The 26241-nt window shown below is 40.6% G+C and overlaps 1 protein-coding gene and 1 pseudogene across 1 annotated transcript in view; one reads left to right on the forward strand and one right to left on the reverse strand.

The window, feature by feature from the left end:
- Nucleotides 1-26241, reverse strand: part of LRIG1 (leucine rich repeats and immunoglobulin like domains 1) — a 109688-nt gene that overhangs the window by 65615 nt on the left and 17832 nt on the right. Inside the window, exon 2 of the mRNA XM_011358502.2 lies at nucleotides 8190-8261. Within this exon, the coding sequence (XP_011356804.1) occupies nucleotides 8190-8261 (72 nt within the window). The remainder of the gene's footprint in view (nucleotides 1-8189; nucleotides 8262-26241) is intronic.
- LOC111738678 lies at nucleotides 5181-5297 on the forward strand (annotated as a pseudogene).

Consider the following 26241-nt stretch of genomic DNA (forward strand, 5'->3'; position numbering starts at 1 on the left):
CTCCACTTAAAGAGCCCTGGTTTGTGTGTTGAAGTAGACAATTAATTACTTTAACAGTCTCTTATCTGACTCCTCCCTTAACTCAGATTATTTCTGCTTCACCTTTTCTCTCCTCCAACTCAGCAGTGATCCATTTCCCATCTTGGTACAGAGATACTGAAAACTCTCCACCAATCTGAATCTCTACTAACAAATTTTCATAGTACCATCAATGTACTTATTACTAAAAGAGATCTTATCAGAGCAAGAAAAACAAAGGTCAGGGGTCTGTTGCCGATAAGGAAGCTTATTTAAGAACTCTTAATTTCCTAGAGATTTATTCTTGAACACAGGTGATGGTGCTAATAGTAATAATAATTTAATAGCAGCAGCTAACTTACTGTGGACTTACTATGTACCTACCAGGCATGGCTCAGAACTTTTCAGTGTACAAACTCATCTCCAGATCCATAGGGGGAAGATCCTGTGAACATTTGCAATGTACCAATGAGGACATTGAAACACTGAGACGTTAAATAATTTGATGAAGGTCACCAGCAGTAAGTGGCAGTAGCCCTGGGAGTCTAGTCCCAAAGTCTAGATTCTTAACCATTATCCTCTATTTCTTTATAACTATAGCAACGACTAACTCAATGTGCATTATGGAACTTCATCATTAAATCTCTGAGTTAGATATCAGGTACCACTACTGTTCCCTGCCTTATAGGTAAGTTCTCTAACTTATGTTTCAGTTCAAGTCACTATCCCAGGATCATGGATAAGAGCTGAAACCAAGTGCAGTTGCAAGTCAGAGAAGATCAATAAGCAAGAAAGCCAGTGGAAAGCTCCTAATCCCCTATGTCTGGGGTCCTCATCCCCCCCACCCCCGGGCCACAGACTGGTACTGGTTCGTGGCCTATTAGGAGCCAGGCTGCACAGCAGAAGGTGAGCGGCAGGTAGTTGAGTGAAGCTTCATCTGTACTTGCAGCCACTCCCCAGAGCTAGCATCACTGCCTCAGCTAGACCTCAGATCATCAGGCATTAGATTTAGGAGCACTGGTCCCTGGTGCCAAAAAAAGTTGGGGACCACTGCCCTAGGTAACATGGTAGTTTTGTTTCAGCCTGCTCGGAATCTGATTTGACTTTATATCTGAAACAAAACAGTACACAGACTTCTCTGCAGAGGAACTTTTGCTGAATGAGCTTGGTCTCAGGTCAGCCCTACCACACACATGATAACTGCTCCACCCAATTTCACAGAAATAAATGAACAAGAAAAAGCGGTCTCATAACAATTATTCAAATTTTGACAAAACTGCGGGAAGGAGAACATACAGGTGCAGTGGACCAGTACTAAAGATAAATGGGGCATTTTATGTCTGGATCAGCAGCCCTGAGTCAACAGGGTAAGGCCAAAATCGCAAGCTCTAATCTCAACAGGGCTGCTTAATTTACAAAGAGGACAGTTGGAGCCCAAAGAAGAACTGTATGGCCAGCTTACTTCTCGATCAGTTCTGTGAAAAAAGGACCACTAGCTAAATGTAAGTCTGTTAGCTCTACCAGTATGACTTTCTCTTTGTTCACTCTGTCCCTGCTGAAGCAAGAATACTATCCTCAGAAGGCAATGGAGGTTGAACTGGCTCTGAGGCATGACCAACTTGCCAGACTGAAATAGAGACTGGTCAAAAATAGCACAGCTGGAGCCTGGAGGGAAAAGGCTCTAGGGAAGTTTAGCACAGTCTCCACCATTAAAGAGATTGTAGGAATTTAGGATTGTGTTTAATGAAATCTTCTGAATATCTAAGGTTGTGGAATCTTCTACCCTTCACACTCCCCCCCCCCAAATTTGCTTCCATCCAAGGCCCTAAAAATCCTCTACAATGTCTGGCTTCCTTTTCCTGATTGATGATTCCGGATCAAGAGGTGCCCAGATGCATCAAGCCATAAACTGGGAATCACAGCCCACACCTGGAGCTAGAAGTGTGAATAAGGCAAGTGGGGCTGCATGGATCGCTTGGCCCCAGGGCAAAATCTGGAGGTAGGCCTTTGGGGCCTCAGCAGTCTCTGAAACTTCCATTTACTTGGCTTAGTGAAAGGAAGTTTTTACATTTTGCAAGATGCAAAATGTTAAAAAGGGGCCATTTCAGGGTACTTTATTATTACCCAATCAGATTAGGCTTCAACCATGAAAACAAACCCAACGAGTAATTTTGGATTATAGAGCTATTGGACTTTTTGTTTGTTTGTTGTTTGCCGTACTTATTTATTAGCTGTTGTAAGTACACAGTAAAATTTTCAAACCATTTCAAGAGAATAGCAGGACTATACAGTGAAAAAGCAAGCTTCCTTGCGCTTCAATCCTCTGGTCTGCCTCCAAGAGGAAGCTCCTGCTGCCAGCTATTAGAGATAGATGATGTACACAGGTTTGTTTGTTTGTTTTCACACAAATGCACATGTATTATACAGACTGTTTTGTACTACAGTCTCTCCCTTAGTAATGTCTTAGAAATCTCCGTAATTCTTTTAATCAGCTACAGAGTATTCCTCTGCTGGTATGAATAGAATGAATGACCCATAATTTATATAGCCATTGCACTATTAGTAGACACTTCGATTGTTTCCAAACACAAAGAGAGCTGCAATAATAGTCAGAGTTGGGCAGGGGGCTGGAACTTCAGTTAGTTTTGCTTCTTTAAAGGGAGAAAGTCGTCAATAGTAGGTAGGAGCCTAGGTTTTGGAATCAGGGCCACTTAATCAATCACTATTATTATCAGTGTTTTTAGTTATTTGAGAATAGGACATACTCAATAATAGCTAGCAAGACTTTATGATATGTAGTTTGTATACCAGATGGCCAGATACAAGATGTTTTAGTATAGTGATATTTCAATCATAAGCAATAATAATAACTGTGAACATTTATTACTCTGGTCTAGGCTCTGAACTGAGTGCTATACATGCAATGCAGTGCCTCACTGAATGACATGCCAACCCTTCGAGGGAGGTACTAAATTACCAACCTGCCTTAAAAGAAACCGAGGCACAGCTACAGAGAAGCAGGAATTATTCTGAGGGGATTTTACAGCTTGGATTTCTAAATCAGACACACCTGGGTACATTCAACCCAAATCCCACCCCTTACCAATTGAATGGCCTTCAGCATGTCAACTAACCTGACTGTGCCTTAGTTTCCTCTTTCAAAAATGTAAATAACACCAAGTACCAATTTCATAGGTTTCTGGCAGGATCTAGATGAAATAATTACACCAAACAGCTTAGGATATAGCCAGATATAAAGTAAATGCTAACAGGTGGCAGTAATTCAAAGCCAAAAAGCAGTGCCTCAAAACGACACCCCCTCGTTATTCCACCCCTCTCTTAAGCACACCACACACACACTGGAGAGCATAAGCCTGAGACACAAGAGGCTGAGCCATAAATACCCAAAGGCAGGGCCCACACCAGCTTCCTTGCTGCCTGCAGGAACATTTTAGGTCAATGGCCCTGGAAAGCACACAGCAGCACCCACATGAAGCATTCTCAGGCCAGGCAGCAGTAACACGATCCCAGTGCAATTTTTAAAGAGAATGGTATAAATAGCCCCTCTTATTAATAGAGGAGCCTCGCAGTCCGGGACCCCTGGCCGGAGGCCCTCCCTGGTGGGCTTTCCTCAGAGCTGTGGGTAGTGAAGACCGTGTGGCTTGGCAGCAGCTGCACAAGTGTCCTCACGTCCTCCAGGGGCCTCCAACGGGCTCACTTTCTCTCTCCAATCAGCCCACAGTGTTCTGTGGTTCCAGGTCTCCAAAATAAAACCACTGCTAAAAACCACCGCCTGCTGCTTTGCCAGCCTGTGGTTCCCCTCTCACTGAGGTTTCCAGACTAGCATGGCTGTACAGGGTTTAAAAGAAGCGAGAGCTCCTAGGAAACTCTCGAGCCCAGTTAATTTAGAACCAGTTGTGTGTCAACTATGATTTTTTTCCTTCAATATCCTTCCCCAACTCACCACCCCTCACTCCTGACAGCCTCTTTCTGTCTCCATAATGTATCAGAATTCCCCTAGGGAAAGGCGCAGATATTTTATCAGTGAGAAGTTCCACTGCTCTGGGCACCAGAGAATTTGTCTCATCCACCCCACAATGCAACACCAGGGACTGAAGGCAGTCACAGTGGTGAAAGGTTCAACCTATCAGCTCTCAAGGATTTGTTTCTTAACCATGCACCCAGTTTGGGTAGCTGTTCGATTAGAAAATAGCAGAAGAGAAAAAGAAATAACATTCAGTAAGTCCTTCCCATGTGCAAGGCCCTGGACAAAATTGCCGATTAATAATTATAATAATAACAATAATGTTATTATGTCCACACTGCATAAGAGGAAGGCAAGCACTGAGGTGCTAAATAATTTGTCCAAGGATACGGTCTGGTAAGGGACAGAAACAACTCAAACCTAGGTCTGTCTGCTACCATAATGTGTGTTTTTCCTACTATATCATATTGTATCCATATGATGCAATCTGTCTTTATAACTTCCACACTCAGGAAAGTAGTGTTGCTACAGAGAGCATGGGACACAAGTTAGACTGGGGTGCAGGCCCAGTTCTACCACTTACTAGCTGTGCAATTCCAGTCAATTCTCTGTCCCTTGCTTCCTTCAACTATCTGAAAAAAGTATAAGTGACAATTTGGAGCATCGTGCTTAGCCCAATGGCTAGCTATGGTCAACTTCCACAAGTGCATTTGCAAGAGGAAGGACAGAAGTCATGCTCAAAACAGAAGGCGTGCAGGATGGGGTTAGAAGCCTCACCCTGCCTATAAATGCAACAGGGGTTCAGAGGAAGGAGAAAAGCCAAGTTGTGAAGGGAGAAGGGAGGCTGGACTTAGAGTGTGGATTTGAGTAAGAGGTCTGGAGAAATTAGAGGAAATACTCTCTGCCTAGAAAGAGAAGACTGGTGTAGAAAGAGTGATACGAGTTGATTTTCTGTGTTTAAAATCTTCAGCTGAATGTTGCAGGTTAAGATGAGGGATGTGGGAATTTAGGGCAATGCAGCTTCAGGGGTAAATGAGTAAGATTTAGAATCGAATGGATCTGAATTCAACTCTCAGATTTACCAGTCATTTAACACTGCACAGGTTTACTTAACTTCTCCGAGCTTCTCTTTCCTCTTCTGTAAAATGGAGAAAATTATTGTAAAAAAAATAATTTAGTCTACGGCTATGCTACCCTGAACAAGCCAAATCCCCTCTGATCTCGGAAGCTAAGCAGGGTCGGGCCTGGTTAGTACCTGGATGGGATCACCTAGGAAGACCAGGTGCTATAGGCGTAAAAAAAAAAAAAAAAAGAAAAAGAAAGAAAGAAAGAAGGGATTGTAAGCTGACAAGGTCCTTGCAATCTGTGAGGTCAACCAAGGGTTGCCTTGCCTAAAAAAAAGAAAAAGAAAAAAAAAGAAAAAAGAAAAAATTTATATCATAGTATTGGTATGAGGATCAAATGAAGTAGTATTCATCAAAGATTTGGCATGATGCTGCTATAATTGCTGTGGCTGTTGTTACATGTGAAATTTATTTTTAGGACTCATAACCGCACAGGGATATAAAGTACAGCACAGGGAATACAGTCAATAGTATTATAACTATGTATGATGTCAGATAGGTACTAGACTTATCAGGGGGATCACTTCCTAAGTTATATAAATATCTAATTATGCTGCATACTCTGAAACTAATATAATATTGAATGTCAACTATAATTGAAAAAAATAATAAAGTACAAAAAAAAACAAAACAAACAAAAAACAAGACTCATAACCAGCATCCCCAGTGAAGGACAGGCAGAAGTCATATGTTCTCACTTTAGATCTGGGTGGGGTATAATTTCCAAAAGGTAGAAGGCGACAGAAGGCTGTAGGTTAAGGGAGCCAAACCAATGAAAGTTGAAAGCCTGTTATGGGAAGGAACAAATGGAACAGGAGAGCCAGAGAGAACAACACAGAAACTGCTCACAGGAGTATCTACCATGCCCCCAGTTGATTGGGGTCGGGGGAGGAGGTGGGTAATGATGATTGGAACTGTGGGTCATGTTAGGTCCAGGACCTGGCCACATACCCATACCCACTCATGCAGGCCAGGCACAATGGCCCTCATCCTGTTCCTTCCTGAGGACCTGTATTTGCAGTCCTTCCTGTGCACATCATTCATATCTGCTCAACTGTCACCTTCCTACCATCCAGCTCTGTTATCACCCCTCCAAAATTACAAAAGAAAAACTCCTCACATTACCATGTTCTCTTCCCCACCTTACACTTACCACTAATAAGTCTTACTAATTTCCTTGTCCAGTACATGTCTTCCTCCATCTTAATGTAAACTCTGAGAGAGAATAAGTTTGTCTGCAGAGCTGGGTTTGGGTGAGGAGAAGTACAACACTTAATGGGCTGCCAAAAAAATCAGTAACCAGGATAAAGACTATTTTACTGTAGTATTTTTAAAATATCAAAATGAATGTACATAAAATCCATGATGAACAAAATATCTAAATTTTAACATCAAGACAGGATCAGCAATAGTACCATATCGAGCCATACTGGAATTTGAGGGCAAAAGGAAAAAATCAGTCACTGATCTTGTCTTTACTTAAACTTTTTATATTTTACTTATTATGGATTTCTTTACATTCACTTTTATTTTTTAAATATTGCATTAAAATATCGTTTATCTCAAATGCTGAGTTTCTGGTGCCCCTTAAATTCTGCACCTGACGCAAATGCCTCGCTTGCCTCACCCCAGTCCCAGCCCTGTCTGTCTGTCCTATTTACCACTGTACTCCCAGCACGCAGAGCGATGTCTGGCAAACAGGAGGCACTCAAATAAACGTTAAAGGAAAGCTTCAATAATGCCAAAAGAAATACCTCAATTTTTTGTCCAATCCTAAAAGGAACCACTAAGCTTGGAGACTTAACACACAGAAACTGGATATCCTAACCACAGGCATTAAAGATAGCTTGGATCAGGAAGAAGCACTGGGTTATGAACCCAACCAGCTACTTGATAAACTAGGTTTATCATCTTGGGTGACTATGTTGAGCTCAACTGTATCTGCTCAAAATGTATATGTTAATTTATGTGCAAGTATTTTGCAAATTGTACCAGCTGATGAAATTAAATTTCCTTTAGATGAATCATTAACAATGGAATCAAAGAATAATAAACAAGGATTTCTATCTGTTACACATAATAGCCAGAATGTATAAGCACTGGGTAAGTATTTATGGAATATCCATGTACCATATGTAGTTTTACTAATAAATAAGTAAATAAATAAATAAATAAACAAACAGGAAATTCAAAAAATTTCAATTTACATGATAAAGTAATAAAAATGTAAGGATATATAAGAAACATACAAAAACTATTAATATATATACATTTTGATCCCAAAGTTATATGTGTAGAGGTTTTTCACTGAGTCTACACAAAGGTTATGTATGGGTGATAATACTGGTGATTGGTCTTTACATGTTTCTATAGTTTCTAAATTTTCTGCTGTAGGTATGCATGACCTATGTGAAAGTGTCTGTAAAGTCCCTGTGAAACTAAAATTCCTGATAATCCTAACATTCGTTTTAAAAGCAGAATTCTTTACATTAAAAAGAAGAAAAGACTGAGGCCTGGTTTAAAGAACACTGGAAGAGGCAGCAAGCCTTAAAGTTCCAAAGGCAGTAATGCAGAGCTCTGTTTAGAGATGCTTGAGAGGAAAGGTAAGCCTCTATTGTCTATTCTTTTATACCTTAGTTTCCTGGAAAACAGAAGGGCGGGGCTGGCTCATATACCTCTGCTGAACAGGCTGCTCTACCTCCCTGGGAACAGTGGGGAAGTACCCACCAGGTGTGTTAACCCAGTTGGTACACAAGCCTTCCCACAGGGAGGGGACTCTCTTACACACCCACCATGTTCCTGTGATTTCCAGTAAGTCCGTACCTACTGGACTGTAACACACCCACCACTGACTGCCTAGGAAAAAGAGGTGGGCTGCAGTGAAGGAGAGAGCTAAGTAAGCAGTACAATTTGTCACTGACAACCTTAATGCAAATGTTCCTTCTAACAAGTTTAGAATGCTGAACAAGGAAGGACAGTGAGCAATGCTGCAATATGAGAGGGTTTTCCCAAGGAGCTCTCCATCCCTCTAACCCCCCAGAGGTTTGGGTAAAAACACTCACACTTCCTGTAGATTCGGCAAATCCTCAAAACCAGAAGGGTCAATCTCCGAAAGTTTGTTGTAGCTCAGGTTTCTGATAAAGGGAGAAGAAAAAAAGAAAAAAAAGTTGAATCAACATGACTTTACACTCAAAATTCAAGAATCTTCTATCCCATCCCTTCAAAAAAACTAAACCCTCTCCCTCATGATTGCCCCATCTCACGCATTATTTTAAGTAACCTTATACTGAGATTTACAGATATATCTCCTCCACACATATCCATAAACAAATCGCTGTGAAAATCTCAAATCACTTGAGATCGGCTAAACTCAAATGAATTTCAATCGATACTATTCACCACTTAGCAACTTTTAAAGAAATTCTAAGGTAAGCCAGACCTCTGCCTACATTAGAGTGTGCTGGTCCAAGGCTATTCTAAATGGTACTTTTTAATTAATCTTTTACGAAAGCATCAAACAGGATCAAGCAGTACTAAAGAAAAAAAAAAATGTCCCTTCACTGTCTAAAAATCAATGGTTCTCAATCAGGACTGGCATTTGGCAATGTCAAGACATTTTCAGTTGTCACGACTGCAGGGAAAGGGGCGTTTGTTACTGGCATCTGGTGGGTGGAGGCCAAGGATGCTGCTAAACATCCTACATGCACAGGACGGCCCTTTACTACAAATAATTATCTAGCCCTAAGTGTCAATAGTAATCTTAAGAGGTTGAGAAACCCTGGTCTAAACAAGAACTTAAGACAAAAACTCACATGTATAGTCAAAGTTGAAAGGACTGTTTAGAACATGAATACTATAAGATCCTAATCATAAATCTATATATGAACACAGCATTCCCATCACCAATGGATAAACACTGGAAGTGATAAATCACACAGGAGCCAGGAGCCACGGTCGTAGGAAATTCATGATTGTTGTTAACCAAAGGCAGCGAAAGCTGCACACGTGAAGAATCTTCTCAAGATGATGGCATCTGTCACAATTATTCAGAACTACATCTCTTTCTCCTTCACCACCAGCCCCCTCAAGCTGCATCCTTAGAGGGAGACATGCAACATGGGAAATGTGTGGTCAGGTGAGCTTCTCAGATCACACTCTCAACACAGGCCAGGTTAATTAATCTTTTAGGAACAAAATCCACAGAGATGTGATCCATCTGGGCCGTATTTATGGCACACGTTTCTTGCTCCCTGCCACCAAAATATACCCAATCCTGTGTAAGCAGAAAGAGATTAACATTTTTCATCTCAGCTATTAATTCCAATGACATTACTGCCAATTAACAGTAATAACTAATTATGAGTTTAAAGTCTAGCTCTTAAGGGGCACAGTATCATCACATAAGCGGCAACTATCTTTTAAACTTACTCCAGAGACACTGCAATCAATACTAACCTAGAGCTGATGGCCATTTCACTGTCAACTCAAGACATTCATTTAAATAAAAGCCCAGCTACACTTGCAATAAAGGGTACATCTGTGTCCGGGCAATAGCCTGAATTAAAAGCAATTTGTTCAGAGATTATGTTATTATAAAAAATTGAAGGTGGTAATTTTTAAAACCACATATTGTGTGAGCTTATCTGTACTTGGGGGTATTTATGGTTGAGTACACAGAAATCAACAGATTAGACTCGGAAAAGAACATCTACAAATGGAGAGAATTCGCCCACATCAGAAAAGGGACTAGATAGAATGAAATTGTCTTCTATTTTGAGCACATTATCATAAAAAGAGGGGAACTGAAATATCGTTTCTGGGTCTAAAGATACTGTGAACTCACAATTACTATAAGATTTGTATCTCCATAGGTAATGCAAGTTGTTGAGCTGCAGGAGACATCAGAGAATCATTCAGAAACCACAAAGGCACCATCACCCCACCAGGTGTGGAATGAAGCTGACAGAGCAGTACCTGCCTGCCAGCCCTTCTAACGGGGCATTTGCTCCTGTCTCTACAAACAAAGGCAGTGCAGATCAGTCTTTTCCATTTTCAAGAGAAATTCAAACTTGGAATTCTTATATGAAATATTTTCAATTCTTAAAAAAAAAACAAAATAGTATCCCTGGATGGGCCAAACAGAACATATCTGAAGGCCACATTTGGGCTGAGGACCACCAGTTCTCAACCACTCATCTAGGCCACTGAATCTTGAGACTATTAAGTTCAAATGAATGACTTGTTTCTGGCTTATACATTTGTAGCCAGGGGTAGAGCTGGGGCTCACAGGATCTAGGTCTCAAGCAATCAAATGGTGGCCCCATTTTCAACTACCTAGAATAAAATCACTTCATGGCTACTTGAAAAAAGATCTTCCATAAGCTAGTCTTATCAAGAAACCAAGCAGCATCAGGACCTAACACTGAGATCCCAGTAAGCAGCAATGAACATGAAGATATCTCTAAGTGGAAATTAAAGCTCTCATGGGTCGGCCTGGGTGCAGTGATGCTTCAACTTCCAATGAACTAGGAAAGCCACATACCAACAAATGAGTGTCAAGCAGACTGGCTTTAAAGGGTAACTCTCTGTTCGAAGCGCCTACTCGCAATTACAGAGAAAAGAAGAGAGAAGAGGCTGAAGTTAAGGTCCCCTGGAACAGCTTCTACTTTTGGACCAAAGCTGCCTAGCTTTTAAGTCTGAGAAGTGACTAATCCTGCAACCCAGGACAGCCTGTTGATCACCAATTGCTTGACCAGGAAATGGGGAAAATATTTACTATATTCTCTCTGACGAACATAATCTGAAATAAAATCCTCAGAGAAATTTTCTTGTTTGCTCATTTCAGGGAAACAAATTCCCAGCATAACAATTTTTTTTTTATTGCGGTAAAATATACATAACATAAAATTTACCATCTTAACCATTTTTAAGTGTACATACAGTTCAGTGGCATTAAGTACATTCACATCGTGTGCAACCATCACCATTATCCGTCTGTAGAACTTTTTAATCTCCAACTGAAATATAGTACCTCTTAAACAGTAGCTCCCCATCTTTCCCCATCCCCTACTCCAGGCCTGGCAAACCCCATTCTGCTTCCTGTTTCTATGGAATGTGACTATTCTAAGTACTTCCTATAAGTGGAACCATACAGTATTTGTCTTTTTGTGTCCGGCTTATTTCCTTAGCATAGTATCATATTGTAGCATATGTTAGAATTTCCTTCCCATTCGAGGCTGAATAATATTCCACTGTATATATGTATGTGTGTGCATATATACATATATATGTATATGCAGGTGCACACACGTGCACACGCACATACACATTTTGTTTATCTGTTCAGTAGTTGATAGGCATTTGGGTTATTTCCACCTGTCGACTATTGTGAATAATGTTGCTATTAGCACTGGTATAATTTTTCTAGCACAATTTTTAAATAAAGTTGTTGAACCCTTTGACTGCTATGGTTACCGACATTCATTTTTCAATGATTAAAAAAACTACATACATTTATTCAATCCAATAACTATGCAGAGAGGGGTGTGAATTCTCATCTCAGTTCCTAAGAATAATCAAAGGGTTAATCAGTGAAAAACCTTTAATGAGGGTTTTTTTTCAGGTGGCAGCTGACATACACACAAATCTAAAGCATCTCACTTATTTCTACAAACACGATCACTCTGTACCCGGCCGGACATCTCAATGTGTCTTAAGTTGAAGGTTTCAGATTCTCCCGTCAAAACAATTCATCTGTCAGCAGGACAGATGCTGTCAAAAGCATTTCTACACCTTTCAGTGGCAAAGAAGAGCGGAAAGAAATCTCAGGGAATTTAGTTACTGCCAATTGCAGCTTTCATTAAACATTTTGTCAGTTATTGTCATAACACAAATTTTCCCTATTCTTATACAAAGGGTGCGCAAATCTTTGAACAATTGAGCCCAGCCATAGATATTCTTTCAGCTAATCTGCTGAAAGATGACCGTCCAGCCTACCATTTGCAGAACACACAAGAGGCACCTCTGCCGAGAACAGCTCAAGTTTTATCCAGGTTTTATTTGTGTCTGAAAAGCAAAATGTTTAACAGTGCACAACAACAATCTGCCTGCTGAACATTTTCCCTAATGAGGCCCCCTACCAACCCTACAGAATTGGAAGAGCTAAGACTTTAAATAGCTGAGAAATCCCCACCAGTATGTAAACCTGTGGTGTCTAATACCATAGCCACGAGCCACCCGGCTACTGATGTTTATATTTAAACTAATTAAGATTATATAAAATTAAAAATTCCCTTCTTCAGCTGCACTAGCCACAGCGCAAGTGTTCAACTGACACAGGTGGCTAATAACGACCATACTGCATGATGCAGACAGAGGACATTTCTGTCATCACTGAAACGTCTATTAAACTGTGCTGTATCATGGAATAATCAACCAATATTTCTAGATCATGAAATCATCAACAAATATTTAAAATGAAATGGCATTCATAGGACAAACTTGGATTTTAACAATAAATTTTAATTTCCCAATAATTCAAGAGCTTTGTTTAAAAATGTGGTAGGGGATGGACATAGACATTAGCCTACATCTTTTAAGGACACAAAGTTCTTAACCATCCAACAGAAGAAAAGGCCTTTGAAAACTCATTTCACGAGGAAGACACTCTCAACAACAAAAACAAAAATGTTCTCTGAGACTAACTCTATAGGCTTAATCAGTATTTACATAATCTGACCAGCATCTTTCTGGATTATAACCAGAACCACCTATTACAAACTTGGCAAAGGCCATTCAAGGCTGGCAAACAATAATTCATTGACTTCTTGGAAGTCAAGGGGTAAAAAGTTCCTTTTGCTTTGGAGTAAGCTGTAGTGAGGAGATAACCCCAACATCGTTGGATGACATAATTAGGACTTCGTCCTCAAAAACAAGCACAAACCAGACAATACAGACAAGACCTCTCGCTCCAAAGAGCGGCACAGTACATGGTTGTACTTTTCAACATTAATAGGAATCATAATTCAAAGTGGAAGGAACTAGTCCTAAATCTGTGACAATCATTCCCTGGGGAAGGAGGTTTTCATACTCAGTTTGGTTTCCGGGCCAGGCTATTTCCCATTACTTAACCCCGTCTGGACTCCTGAACGTCACTGTACTTTGCATATTTTAAGCTTTCAGATGTTTGCTAAACTGAATAATACAGCCAGAAAGAAAAGTGTGAGGCAATCCAATGATCCAACTATTGAGGCACCCAGGACTAGCCTGGAAATTTCTTGTTTCTCAAGAAACTGTGGGCTCCAGCTAGACAACCCTAGATAACCTTAGAAATTGCATCGTTTGCCACCATTTAAGAAAGAGTCACCTGCTTAGGACTAACTGGGAAAAAGGGATCAGTCCTTTCAAATTTCAAGGGGTGTGGGTAAGGAAGAACATATAACTTTGTTAAAGTTTTTTAATCCTTTAAACTTTGAAAGCCATTTCTGCTCCTTTTTTACCTTCTGAGGAATTATATGTAGTACACATCAAGTTCCAGTGAAATCACCACATTATGTTCCCTATAAGGGTTTGAGAAAAAGAGAGTTCTTTTAAAATCTAGAATATTAGATGTCCTTATCTTTTTTTTCTATTGTGATGTTTTCCCCTCATTAACCAAACACTACAACTAAACAGCCTAATAATACACATTAAAGGGTTATATTAAGAATGAAACTGCATATTAAACTAGAACCATTCTTGTAGCATCCTCACCCAAGAATTCCCACTCAGGAGAAGTTTCTGTATGTGCTGCCATCTTTCTTCAGTAAGCTAAGCAAGCAACATATTCTCTAAACTGAGGCTTGGAAAAAGAAACACATTCTGCAAATAATAAAATCCAAAAATCACTCAGATATTAACTCAATATTATTAGCTCATTTTGTAAGCTTTTAGTCAAGTTATATTTAAGAAAGTCAGTAATGAATCAGTTACCTCAGTTTTTGAAAATATCACATAGATAATTCTCTGTGCAAATAAGGCTTCCGGCAATTCAAAAGAATAGGCACTAGCCATAATATAAGGACCCCAGAGTCACCACTGACTTTTATTCCTTAAAACCTGCTATAGAAATCAGTGTGGGCCTCTGAATTCTGATGCTTAAGACATTATCTGAGAGAAGTCACCATGCTGCTTCCATAATCCCAGGCATCTTACATGTGCCCTAACAGTGCACCCATCTTACACCAACCTATGGTTAATTTAAGCACAGGTCTAAGTCTTTGTCCTTTAGCACCCAACAGATATCAAATTCAACAAATATTCATCTGCAATGTATACTGTGCTCTGATAAATTCTGACACAAATTAGGATGAGATTTTAGTGACCTTAAGGAGTTTACAACCTACTGGTCAGATAAGACTCTGGAGCAAATAATTACAGCAAAAGATTCTAATATGGCAAGCATCTTGTGAATGGTAGACCAGGAGTTGCAAATTGGTGGCTTTTGGGCCAAAGCTGGACTGCAGGGAAATTTGTTTGTTTCTGACTGAACAGTGTTTGAAGAAACTGAAGGTTTTCACCAAAAAAAATTAAAAGCTTCAGTTTCTCTTGAAAATAATCACTGGGCCAGCATTCCTGATAGCCAACGATCAGCTACATTTATTCAGTAAGTACTCCAGTTGACCACAGATCTCTCCACTCCTACTGTCTCACCCAGGTCCTCCTTACTCAGTTGCAGTATTTGTCTGGCCCCTGTAAGCATGAGTCTGTCATCCCCAGTATGGATACCACTGATTATAGACGGCTTCAGAGCAGGGAATATCAGTATGATAAGAAAGGTATGTCAGAAAAAGACCTTAGTTAGACCTGGAAAAAGGGTAGAAGAACACAGTTTTTGAGGAAGAGTAACAGAAAATAAGGCCAGAAATGTTAAATTAGGCATAGAGGGTATAAAGCTTTAAAAAAAGAAAGAAAGAAAAAGAAAGAACGAAAAAAGTCAAGTCAAGTAGTCAGGGCTTCCTAGAAACCAGAGGGGCAAGACACGAATGGTTTTAGGGCAAAGTCAAGAAAAGTAGCCAGATTCACAACCTACCAGGCAGTACTAGTCAAGGGTCATACAAACCTTAACAAATCACAAGGCCAGGTCCCTCTTGTATGTTAATCTATAGGACCATTTCCCCAATGGCAGAATATCTCCTTGTCCAACTACTTAAAGTTTTGACTAAAACAGTCCAGAGGGCCACTATCACTGAAGGCAATCAGTGTTTGCCTTCTATAACATTCCTTAAAACAGGAGATTCTGGGATCTGGTTTCCTTACCAAACTAAGATGTTGGCCAAAGGGAAACAAAGTAATTGGGCGTGACATGGTTTCGTTATTTAAGCACTCTCATGCTTGGTTGTGCGGTGGTATTGGGCGAAGCCCACAAATTTCCCGCAACAGTCTCTCGTTAAACATAGTATGTGCATCACTAACTTCTAAAGATTAATTAACTTAATTAAGAGGAGGCACTCCAGCACACCAGCTCTGCAGTTGGTGGGCACTTCACAAACAAAGGGAATTTGCAAAGGGAATAGCTGCTGGCCACAGGCGGACCCCTCCCACAAAGGGAACACCACCCAGGACCATCCCAGCAAGGAAGAGATACCTACAGCCGCCGTTTAGTTTTACTATTAGAGAAGTGGCTTTGCAGGAGACTTGAAAATGAGCAGGGGGAAGAGAGGGGTCAAGAGTTTGGTCAACTATTCTCTACTTTATCATCTCTTAAAAGGGATCACAAATTTGCCCTTTCAGAGTCCTCAAGCTTTACAAGACTTTCCAAACTCATCACCTCCACAATAGGACCCTTTCACCCTTTCTAGACACCATTCAGCACACAGCTTAATCTTGACCTAAAAGCCTGGCTACAATGCGGGACAGAGGGTGGTCAGTGTCTCAGAGCCAAGCGCTCCCTTCCCCCATCAATCTCTTCTCACATCCTGAGGCACAGGCACTCCAGTGAGAGCAGAGGGCTTATCAGTCATGACCCAGAGGGGACAGAAAGTGCAGCAAGGACCGGTGCTCGCCTCTGGCAATACATTCATAGGCCAGGGTTTGGATGGAGGAGGATTCTCCTAAATGGAAACCTCACTCTACTGAAGCAGGAAACGGGTGACTCTTGCTTCTAAAGTAGTCAAAACAAGTCAGGAAAAAGGGACAGGAAGTGAGGGACACAGTAACCTAGTGGATAAATCTGGAATCCTCAGTTCGCCACATGCTTTGTAAAGTGTACCAGTACTCTTCTGGTCGTGGATTAATGTTTTCCTTTCCTAACACCGTCACCTGTACACCTCTGCCCCTACAAATGTCTACTTTGAGGAGATTAGCTTCCTGTAAAACCACCATTGCAAAATATAGGGTGTTAATTAAAAGTGTGATATAGCCTTAAAATTCATTAATCTGGGGTTTACATATGAAAAATGCAAACTAGCAACATCTTATGAACACTTCTTTGATTGAATGTGTCACCCAACAGAATTTGTGTAAAAGCTGGCATGACTACCAACCATCAGTGATTCTGGGATCCATTTCCTTTCCCAACACACTGAAATGATTCTTCACTTAACAGTGAGTGATTTCATGCTCTTCGTGTCCACACGTAAAGGTCCTGAGAGGAACTTCCCTATCAGACAGGAAAATAACTATTTTAACACAAAAAAATTTTAAGGGACGAATGACATAATGGGTGTAACAACCTTCCAAGGTGAGAGCTGTCATAAGGAAAACCCTTTGGGAAGAAAGAAGTTCCTAAGGGTGTACTTTGGAGTCTCATCAGCTTCCACTTGAACTTACATGCATCATTTATTTTTCCAACTGAAATTACACCCACTACTCGTTAATGTCTCTAACATTTCTGTGCCTGTGTGAAGGCCAAGCATCCAAAAACTATAAACCTAATACAAAAATCCAGGTTTACTTGCATTTGCCACAATATTCGACATTCTAGATAAAGTACAAGGTTCCTTCAAATATTATCAAACATTCACAACACTATCTTCTAGGTTTTCAATATCATCTTCTAGGTTTGTAATATCAAATATTATCTCCTAGGTTTATCCCTTCCTTTCCCAGCTACCTCAACACTTAAAAATGAAGATTACTCATATATACAGAACAGACCCCTGATGTGGAGTCCACCAAATTTGAAAACTGAATTTACCCACAACTTTTCAAGAATATATCTACTGTATTATAGGGAGGCATGCAAGGGTCTCTAGCTAAGTATTTTTTAAAGAAAACATACAATTTTAAAAGGTCAGCCTCCTGGCTAACAGTTATTTTGCTGACTTTATTAGTTAGCTTATCGACTTGAGATCTCGTTCTGTCAATTTTTCCATTGTGCTTTTTAAAGTTTACATGTGTCATGAAATGCCTAGCTGAAGCCAAAAGGCAACATTTTTCTTTCTACGATACTAAGACGTCATGAAACACTGTCAACTTAAAAGCTCGTCTCCATCATTTTCTCAGGGCCACGGTGACTTCTTTGGCTCTGGTTACTGAAATGGTTGAAAAGATACTAAGACAAAATGCAACAAACATAGTATTTAAGCATGCATTACTTTACACAGACTGTTTTCTGCTATTAAAATATGGAACTTCCTGTTCATTGAAATTATGAGCACAAAGAATCAGCTGATGTGTGTGACCTCTATCCTTGAACATATTAAAATTTTACTATGTCAAATGGAAAACTAGCCATGAAAATGACGGAGCCACAATATACTTTCATTTATTAAAATTTTTAAAAAGCATTCACCAAGTCCTCTAAAAATGATGCCTCACCTCTTCCACATGGCCATCTACATTCACTGAGGCCAGTGCATCCTAAAGTCAAGAGCTCCTTTCTCTCTCTCTCTCTTGCTCTGTGTGTGTGTGTGCGTGTCTGTCTCCTCTGTCTCTGTCTCTGTCTCTGTCTCTGTCTCTGTCTCTCTCTCTCTCTCTCACACACACACACACACACACACACACACACACACATCTCTTGACAGTTTGCAGTTCCAGGTGATTTGCTCCCAAAGATGCAACTTAAAGGGTGGATCCTAGCAGTAATTTCACTTGCTAAACTATACCTTAATCAAATAATGAATACTGGTACCTATGGGATGTTAGTTTGTTTTTAAAGTAAATACCAGTGAAGTTGATTAAAAGCTCTACCAAAACTCAACCATAAATGATACCTTTTAGAATCCCAAGTACAGGCTATTGAAACCTCAGAAATACCACGTGGACTTTTAGATACTCCATATCCTCTCTGTGTGATAGGAAGAGACAAGAGCCATTCAATTCCCACCTCAGCAGGAAATCATGGATGACACCAAACCCAGACATCAATAAGATCATATACATCAAGCAGCCTCCCTATAAACAGCTAGGACTTCTTTGCCTAATACTTTTTGTCATAAACACATAATGCCCTAAGCTTCTAACATTTCTTTTTAAAGATGATGTAATCATACTCCAGTTGGTTAAAGTCTGTGTTCAGCTTGCTCGAGTCAAGTAACTCCACCGCGACTTCCTTCTAATAGCATGCTACCTTGAGAGAGAGGGAGTGGTTGACTTGTCCCTGCATATTTCACACTAACAAAACTGGCATCATGAGTTCCAAGCCCAGAGATACAGGGGATCAAACAAAGTATGGTTCAAGGTGTGGCACGGTTTGCTCGATATAGTATTCAGTTATGACATCTAGCCTGTCTCAGCTAAGACTCCCCAACTGGCTTTCCTTCCCCCTCATTCCCCTACACTTGGTTCTGAAATACTGTCAAAGCAAAAAAAAAGGTGCTCCAATCCCAGGTCTGGTCTGCATGGTCACACAATCATGACTCTGCAAAATTGTGCTGGCAACTACATTTTCTTACAGCAAATGGAACCGGGATCAATAAGCCAAAGCAGGTTAGGATTCGGATAGGTTTAAGCTTGCACAAGCACAAAGAGAAAACCACTCACTTTCAAACCCAAAGAACTACTGCAGAAAGCACCTGCACAAACTTGTCAGGGTTGTTTATAAGGTCACAAGCACCTCAGAAAACATCTTTTATTCCTAAGGACATGAGACAAATGGTAGGCCTGTCACACTGCTGGTGTCAATATTTATCTAAGGCCTAGGTATTCATGATGGTAGAAACCAGGCACTTTTCAATTCACTCATTCACATAATTTGCCACTACAAAGCCTCAAAACAAATTCATTTACAGCTTGAATTTCTTTTCTTCCATTTCCACATAGGAGGCTGGCTGCAGGGCCCTATAGTCTATGTCAGCAATAATCCCAGCATCTTGAGAATAAAGCAGTCTATGTAATGCAGAACTGCCAATATCAAATGGCATTGCACCTGAGGACGATGAAGAGATGGGGAAGGGAAACAAGGTGCCTGCTTTCTCCCTTCCCATGGCAAGCATATTTTCTGCACTGGAAATGAGCAAAGCTTAGACCCTGCTGTATATAACCAAACAAATTCCTAGAGCCACACCCAGGCATTTCTATGTGTGACTTATGGCAGGGTTAATCCAGCAACCAATACTCAATGGTATGTGAAGCTCAAAGGAACACATGCTATTCAATAGCCTTGTCTGGTCAGCTCCAATCCTCCCAAACTCTCTCCACCTTCACCCTTTATGGAGTCTTCCTCTCTTAGGCTTTCTCTCCCTCCAAATAAAGGCCTCTACATAATTCCCCTCCCCAGGTAAAAGTCAAAAGACATAACTAGTCCATTAATGCCAACTTTAGGAGGCCCTCAGGACCTCTGAAAATATCAGTGCCTGTGTAAACCAGGTGCACAAATGGATTCCTCCAAGTCTCTTGCCATTATTCAAGGTCCTCAAATCCCCTTTCTGCACTGGGAGCTAAACTGTGGCCCCTCAGTCAGATCTGTTGGCTTCTTCCAAGGAGACACCCTGATTTGGCCTGGTGGAGGCAGCCAACTTCATTTTTCATGCCAAGGATATCCAGGCAGTGGAGAAAGGTGGCTCTTTCTCTGGTGACAAATTAAAGAACCTACCTCAAAGCTCTCTTGCAAAGTTGATGGGAAGTAACAGTAAACTGATTTCTTAAGCCATCTTCCTATGCTTCACTGAATCTACTTTTCTTATCCCATATAAACAATTCTTCCCAACTAGATATCCCTACTGAACTCCTCACTCAGATTCTGGATACTTCATGCAGCCTGATCAGAATCATCGTATTTATATCTGCCAACAGGCTGCAAATCATTTCAGTTCCTTCCCAAGCAAAATGCAATGGCAAGTGATGAGTTATGATATACGGTACATGTGCAGTCTGTTAGGGGCCAGCATTCCTACCTCTGCTTTAAATATGCCTGCTGAGTGAAAGCAGGCAAGTACTGACCCCAAAATTGTAGCAGCTGAGGGTGTGGTTGGTTTTATTTTTTCTTACGTAAAAATATACACGACACTTAAGCAGCCAGTATTTCCTCATGCACACTGAAGTTAATAATTCACAAACCAACTGACATTCGCCAAGGATCAAAAAATTTAAAGGTGGTTTGTGCAAACACTCCTGTTCTTGCTCTTACTTAACAGCTGGTTTATTTAACTGGTGGTTTCTGTTGCCATTAGGGGTAGGTAGTACTTCAAAATGTTATTTGTTAAGCCAGATACACCACTACCTGGGTCACCTAGCCTCTGGGTTTTATGTTACCCTAACTCCAGCAATTATTTTCCTCACATGAAAACAGGCAATTATAGTACAGCAAAATTATCCTAGTTTGCCCATAAGATTTTATTGTAATCATGCTCTCTCATTTCTAATTTGGTCCCTTCAAATGGACAATCCCCAAAGACACCAACGCCCGAAGGAGCAATAGGTATTGTTGAAAGAGCACGCACCAAAGAGGCAAGTGCCTGGATCTCAGACCAGACTGTCTTATCTACATGAGGAACATGTGCCTCTGTATCTCAATCACTACCTACCCCCATCAAAAAAAAAAAAAAAAAAAGGAGAGCCTGATTCCCTCTTCCCTCTGACCTTACACTCTCCACCTCTCTTTCTTGATCTCACTTAACCTCACTGTGTATGTGTGTTGAGAACAGGTAAGGGAGAGGCAGTCGAAGGCAGGCTTCTCCAGCCACTATTTGAGTGTCTCCAACCTTTCACAGGAGAGGATTATCAGTTGGTAGTGGTGGTGGTTTTTCCACCAGAGGAAATTAAACCTAGGGGGTATGAGTGATCTGCAAGGCTGTGTACTCACCACAAACACATAACTCGCAGCTTGAGTTTAGGAGCCCAAGGTAGCTGCAAGGCCACACAAACACCCACATCGTTCTTGTTAAAGAGGTTACACATTAACTACCACACATCTCAAGGCAGATCCTATCACCTCCACACCTCCACACCTTTCACAACCCACCTTTGAAAGGGCTTTCTGGAACATGCTACCATGGAGTTTGACATAAATGCAGATGGGTCCATTTTTTATTTTTGTTTTTAATAAACAAATAATTTCAGTGGGTGCAGCTGGTCCATAAATGTTATCTGATTAACCCCCAAGGGACAGATAATAAGCAAACCCAGAATGGCAGATGTGTAGACAGCCAACAAGTGGCTATTTCTACAGGTCTGTGTAGGCAGATGTTTCAGGGACACAGGAAACAATGCCTGGGATAATCCAATACAGCAGAAAAGCCAGTGGTCACTCACATTTGGTTTGGAAGTTAATGAACACAAAAATACCTATTAAACACCTTCTCTGTGCCAAGAATGGCGCTAGTCTCCACGATCACACTGCCGTAAGACAGTCTCTACCCTCATGGAGTTTACAGCCAGGAAGAGAAGATGAACACTGAGCAAGGAACGAGAGCAGTGTTCCAAAGGCTATTCTAGAATGAGGCAGCAGCCACCCTTGCCTTGGTGCTCTAGGGAAAGCCCTCTGAGGAAATGTTTAACCTGAGACCAAAAGGATAAAGTTACGCAGAAGAGACACAGTAGCAAGAGCACAGGCAAAGGCCCTGAGGAGGGAAAGGTTCAGCTGGCAAAGGAACTACCCAGTCCTATACCATTTGAGCTCAAAAAGCTTCTGGCACGTAGGATGGTAAGAGGCAGGGGAAGAGGGACTTGGAACTACAAGAACTTGTAGCTGAGCCTAAGGGAGCCCACAGTCTAGGGCAGCAGGTCTCACACTTAAGCCTCCAAATCAGTGTCCCACTTAGCACTGGTTGATATGCAGATTCCCGGGCCCAAGCACCACAAATTCAGATTCCAAGGTCAATGGAGGAGTTAGAAAATGCCTACTGGCTGCCTGGAGGACTAACAGAAGGCCACCATGAAATTACTATTTCATTTGTTTAAAGAAATCAGCCCAGTGACCAGTCTACCTAAGTCAGCAGATCTCAAAGGTGGGCTGTCAATGTCTTTCCAAAATGTACATGAAGGCCTCCTCTCAAGCTCCCCACTACCATCCAGAATTCCTAGCTCCATCCACTTGGTTCATCCAGAATGGGACTATAGAGTCTGAAATTAAAAACCAAAAGCAGAAGATGTGATCCTCTACACCCAGTCTCAACATTCTAAATGCTGGCAGAGTTTCAGTACAAACCTCCTTAGCGAGCCACTCTCGCTTCAGTTTCTTGCTATAAAAGAAACCACTGTGAGGCCTCAGCTTCCTTTCCCATTAAAAGCCACGAAGGCCATACTTTTCAATTAGCTGTGTCAGCCCACCACTCCAAAGCTGCCCAAGTTCAATATGTCTTTCCTCCCCCCAGCTTCCGGTCTCCACCAAACACTTCACACCTCCCTATTGTAAACCTGTCCAGAGCAATTAGCCTGCCTGCATTTGGACAGCCTCAGTACTGCACTTCTGTCTAATTTATAGCTGCAAAGCTCTGTCGGCAAAGGCAGGCTTGCCCTGGAGCAAAGGAATTGCAGAGAAAATGGTCAGACCTGACTATAAATGTGTATGCACAAGAGGACAAATTCTCCTGTTTTAGTAGCAAACACTGTGTAATGAGCTCTCCCAAAGAGTCTGAAATCTGGATTCATTGCAAGAATAACCACTGTTCTCTTCTGCCACATTTCCTCCTTCCTTGGGTTTACAAACATGAAGATAAGGAAACCAAATAAATCAAGCAAGTATTGTCCATTATATTTCTACCTGAAGATCTTAAAAGTCTTAAAAATAAAATTCTGTAGTCTACGGCCATGCTACCCTGAACAAGCCCCATCCCGTCTGATCTCTAAGCAGGGTCGGGCCTGGTTAGTACTTGTATAGGAGACCACCTAGAAAGACCAGGTGCTGTAGGCATAAAAAAATTTAAAAAATAAAGGATTGTAAGCTAACAAGGTCCTTGCAATCTGTGAGGTCAACCAAGGGTTGCCTCACCTAAAAATAAATAAATAATAAATCAAATAAATAAATAAATAAATAAATAAATAAATAAATACATACATACATACATACATACATACATACATACATACATACATACATAAAACTGTTCACCTAAGGAAGGAAAAACAGAGAAAAGCATCTCTACCCGGGCAATATCTAAACCACTGAAAATTGTACCACCTATCTCTTTCTAAAATATGCTCTGCTTGTAACTCAACAATAAAAAGACAAATGACCCAATTAAAAAATGAGCAAAGAAACTAAATAGACATTTCTCCAAAGAAGAGACATCAATGGCCGACAAGCAAATGAAAAGATGCTTGGCATCATCAGTCATTAGGGAAATCAAGTCAAAACCACAATGAGATTCCACTTCACACCCACTAGGATGGCTATAATTAAAACAGACAATAACAATTATTAGTGAGACTGTGGAGTAATGGGAACCTTCATATGCTGCTGATGGAAGTCAAAAGAGTACATGCAGCCTCTCTGAAAAAAAACTAGCAGTTCCTCAAAAAGTTTAACACAGAGTTACCATATGACCCAACAATTCCACTCTCCTAGGTATCTACACAAGAGAAATGAAAAAATACATTCACACGACAACTTGTACATCAATGTTCATAGCAGCATTATTCATAATTGCCAGAAAGTGGAAACAACTCAAAATCCATCAACTGATGGTTAAAGAAAATGTGATATGTCCATATAATGGACTATTATTCACCCATAAAAAGGAAAGAATTGCTGATTCATGCTACAACATGGAAGAACCCTGAAAACATTATGCTAAGTGAAAGAAGCCAGCCAGAAAAGGCCCTGTATTGTGTGATTCCATTTCTATAATCTAAACTAGGCAAATCCATAGAGACAAAAAGTAGATATTGCCTGGGGATAAGAAGAAGAGTAGGGAGGACTGCTAATGGGCACGAGATTTTGTTTTAGGGTCATGTTCTGGAATTAGTACTGATGGCTGTACAACTCTATGAATATACTAAAAACCTTTAATCATATAATTTAAAAGGATAACTTTTACGGCACTTAAATTACATTTCAATAATCCTATTAAAAAAAAAAAAAAAAGACTGCTTCCTTAGCAGGCTTTCAAAATTCCAGATTAAAAATTCCACCAAGCCACTTAAATACCAAAAATTCAGAAATAACCTTTTCCTCTAAATGCTAGTAGATCAATGAAATGGGAAGCAAGCAAAATATCCACATTTTGGATGCTAAAGACATGACACCACCTTCAAAAATCACTCCCTCCCAATTAGTTTCTTCTGCTTCCTAAACTGTTCTCTACCATAGCTATGCCCATGAATTCATCAAAAGTGAAAAACTTCACTTAGAGTTTATCCTCTCGCAGAAAACAAAATTCTCAGGATTTTGAAATAGCATTTTTTTTCTCCTTTGAGTAATTATTTAATAAGGCTGTGAAAAGCAGGGTTTCCAATGGCCAGCCATTCAAAAATTAAGAACAATCCAAAAGGCAGGAGGAAATGTCACCGCCATAAGGAAAATATAAATTAGTCAGATTAAGATTAAGGTCTAACTGATTAAGATCTAACCTTATTCTGAGATTTTAGAATAATAAAATACTATTTCTAGAAAAGTCCCTCCAGAGGAAAAGTTGGGGGAGTGGGTATGTGAGACTATACGTTTATGCTTTAGATTAAACTTTGTTGAAGTTGACTAAAAGCAGTTATAAATGGTCGACACCCTCCCACTACCCTTCCTCTCCACCACCCCTTCCCTGCTCCGAAGCCCAGTGCACACACACAGGTATGATGGTCCTTCTTGGACCAGAGCAGGTCCCCCCAGACTTCAAGCACCACACCACGGTGCTGCCCTCGCCAGGAAAGTTGTAGTTAACTGGGAAGTCCTAAAGTCTAAAGGGGCCAGGATGCTAACCAACATCAAAGGGATTTCAGTTGCTCCCCTTATGCAATAAACTTCTTTCACCCAACATCATTCACACTTTCAGAGTGCAAAGTTCATTCTGATATTAGTGGCTTTCTCACTTTGTGGCTTTTCTGGCAATAGTCCCTTGGCCTGGTTGTTCATTAATATATAATCAGAACATTAATAGCATTGTTTCATCTTCTGCAGGGGAGGGGGCTATGACCAATTTTATAAAGCTGACATTGTCCCTAGGGTGGGGGAACCACCTTGCAACTGACAAAGAATTCCAAGATGCTCAAATGGGAGGGTGTGTACATGTACACACACACTCATAGAGTTAAGTATTTTGCAAGACGTTTTTGATATTCCTACACGGCAAAGAGGTTAAGATTAAAATGTTTATCTTACCACAGAAATTGACTGGGCATTTCTTCCCCTTTAATCCTTTCAACACCAAGTTACTCCTTACCTTTAAAATCTTTACAGGAAGTAGTGACATTTGCGGCGGGAAGACAAATGAAGGAAAGTCTTGAGTGTGATCAGACTAACAGAATGCTGGATAGTGCACTACTTTTACTTTTTGAATCAGACAAACACAATGACAACTTACTTTCGAGACCATGTTTACTTCGCTGAAAGCCACATTCTAAACATGGGCTCATTTGTAGAAGGGAAGCAAGCTTACAGTCCAACCTTGTTTATGCTCCAAGTAGGTTTGACAGAAAAACCACATCAATTTGTTTTAAAATAATTTCCATTTGCTAGAAGCTGTTCCTGAAGGGTTCTCCGCCACGCTAATCTGCTCTGATTCCTACCAGCTGTATGTAGCAGAAATGCTGGCCACAGGCAGG

The sequence above is a fragment of the Pteropus vampyrus genome, unplaced genomic scaffold (genome assembly GCF_000151845.1).
Source record: "Pteropus vampyrus isolate Shadow unplaced genomic scaffold, Pvam_2.0 Scaffold41, whole genome shotgun sequence".
Taxonomy (NCBI): domain Eukaryota; kingdom Metazoa; phylum Chordata; class Mammalia; order Chiroptera; family Pteropodidae; genus Pteropus; species Pteropus vampyrus.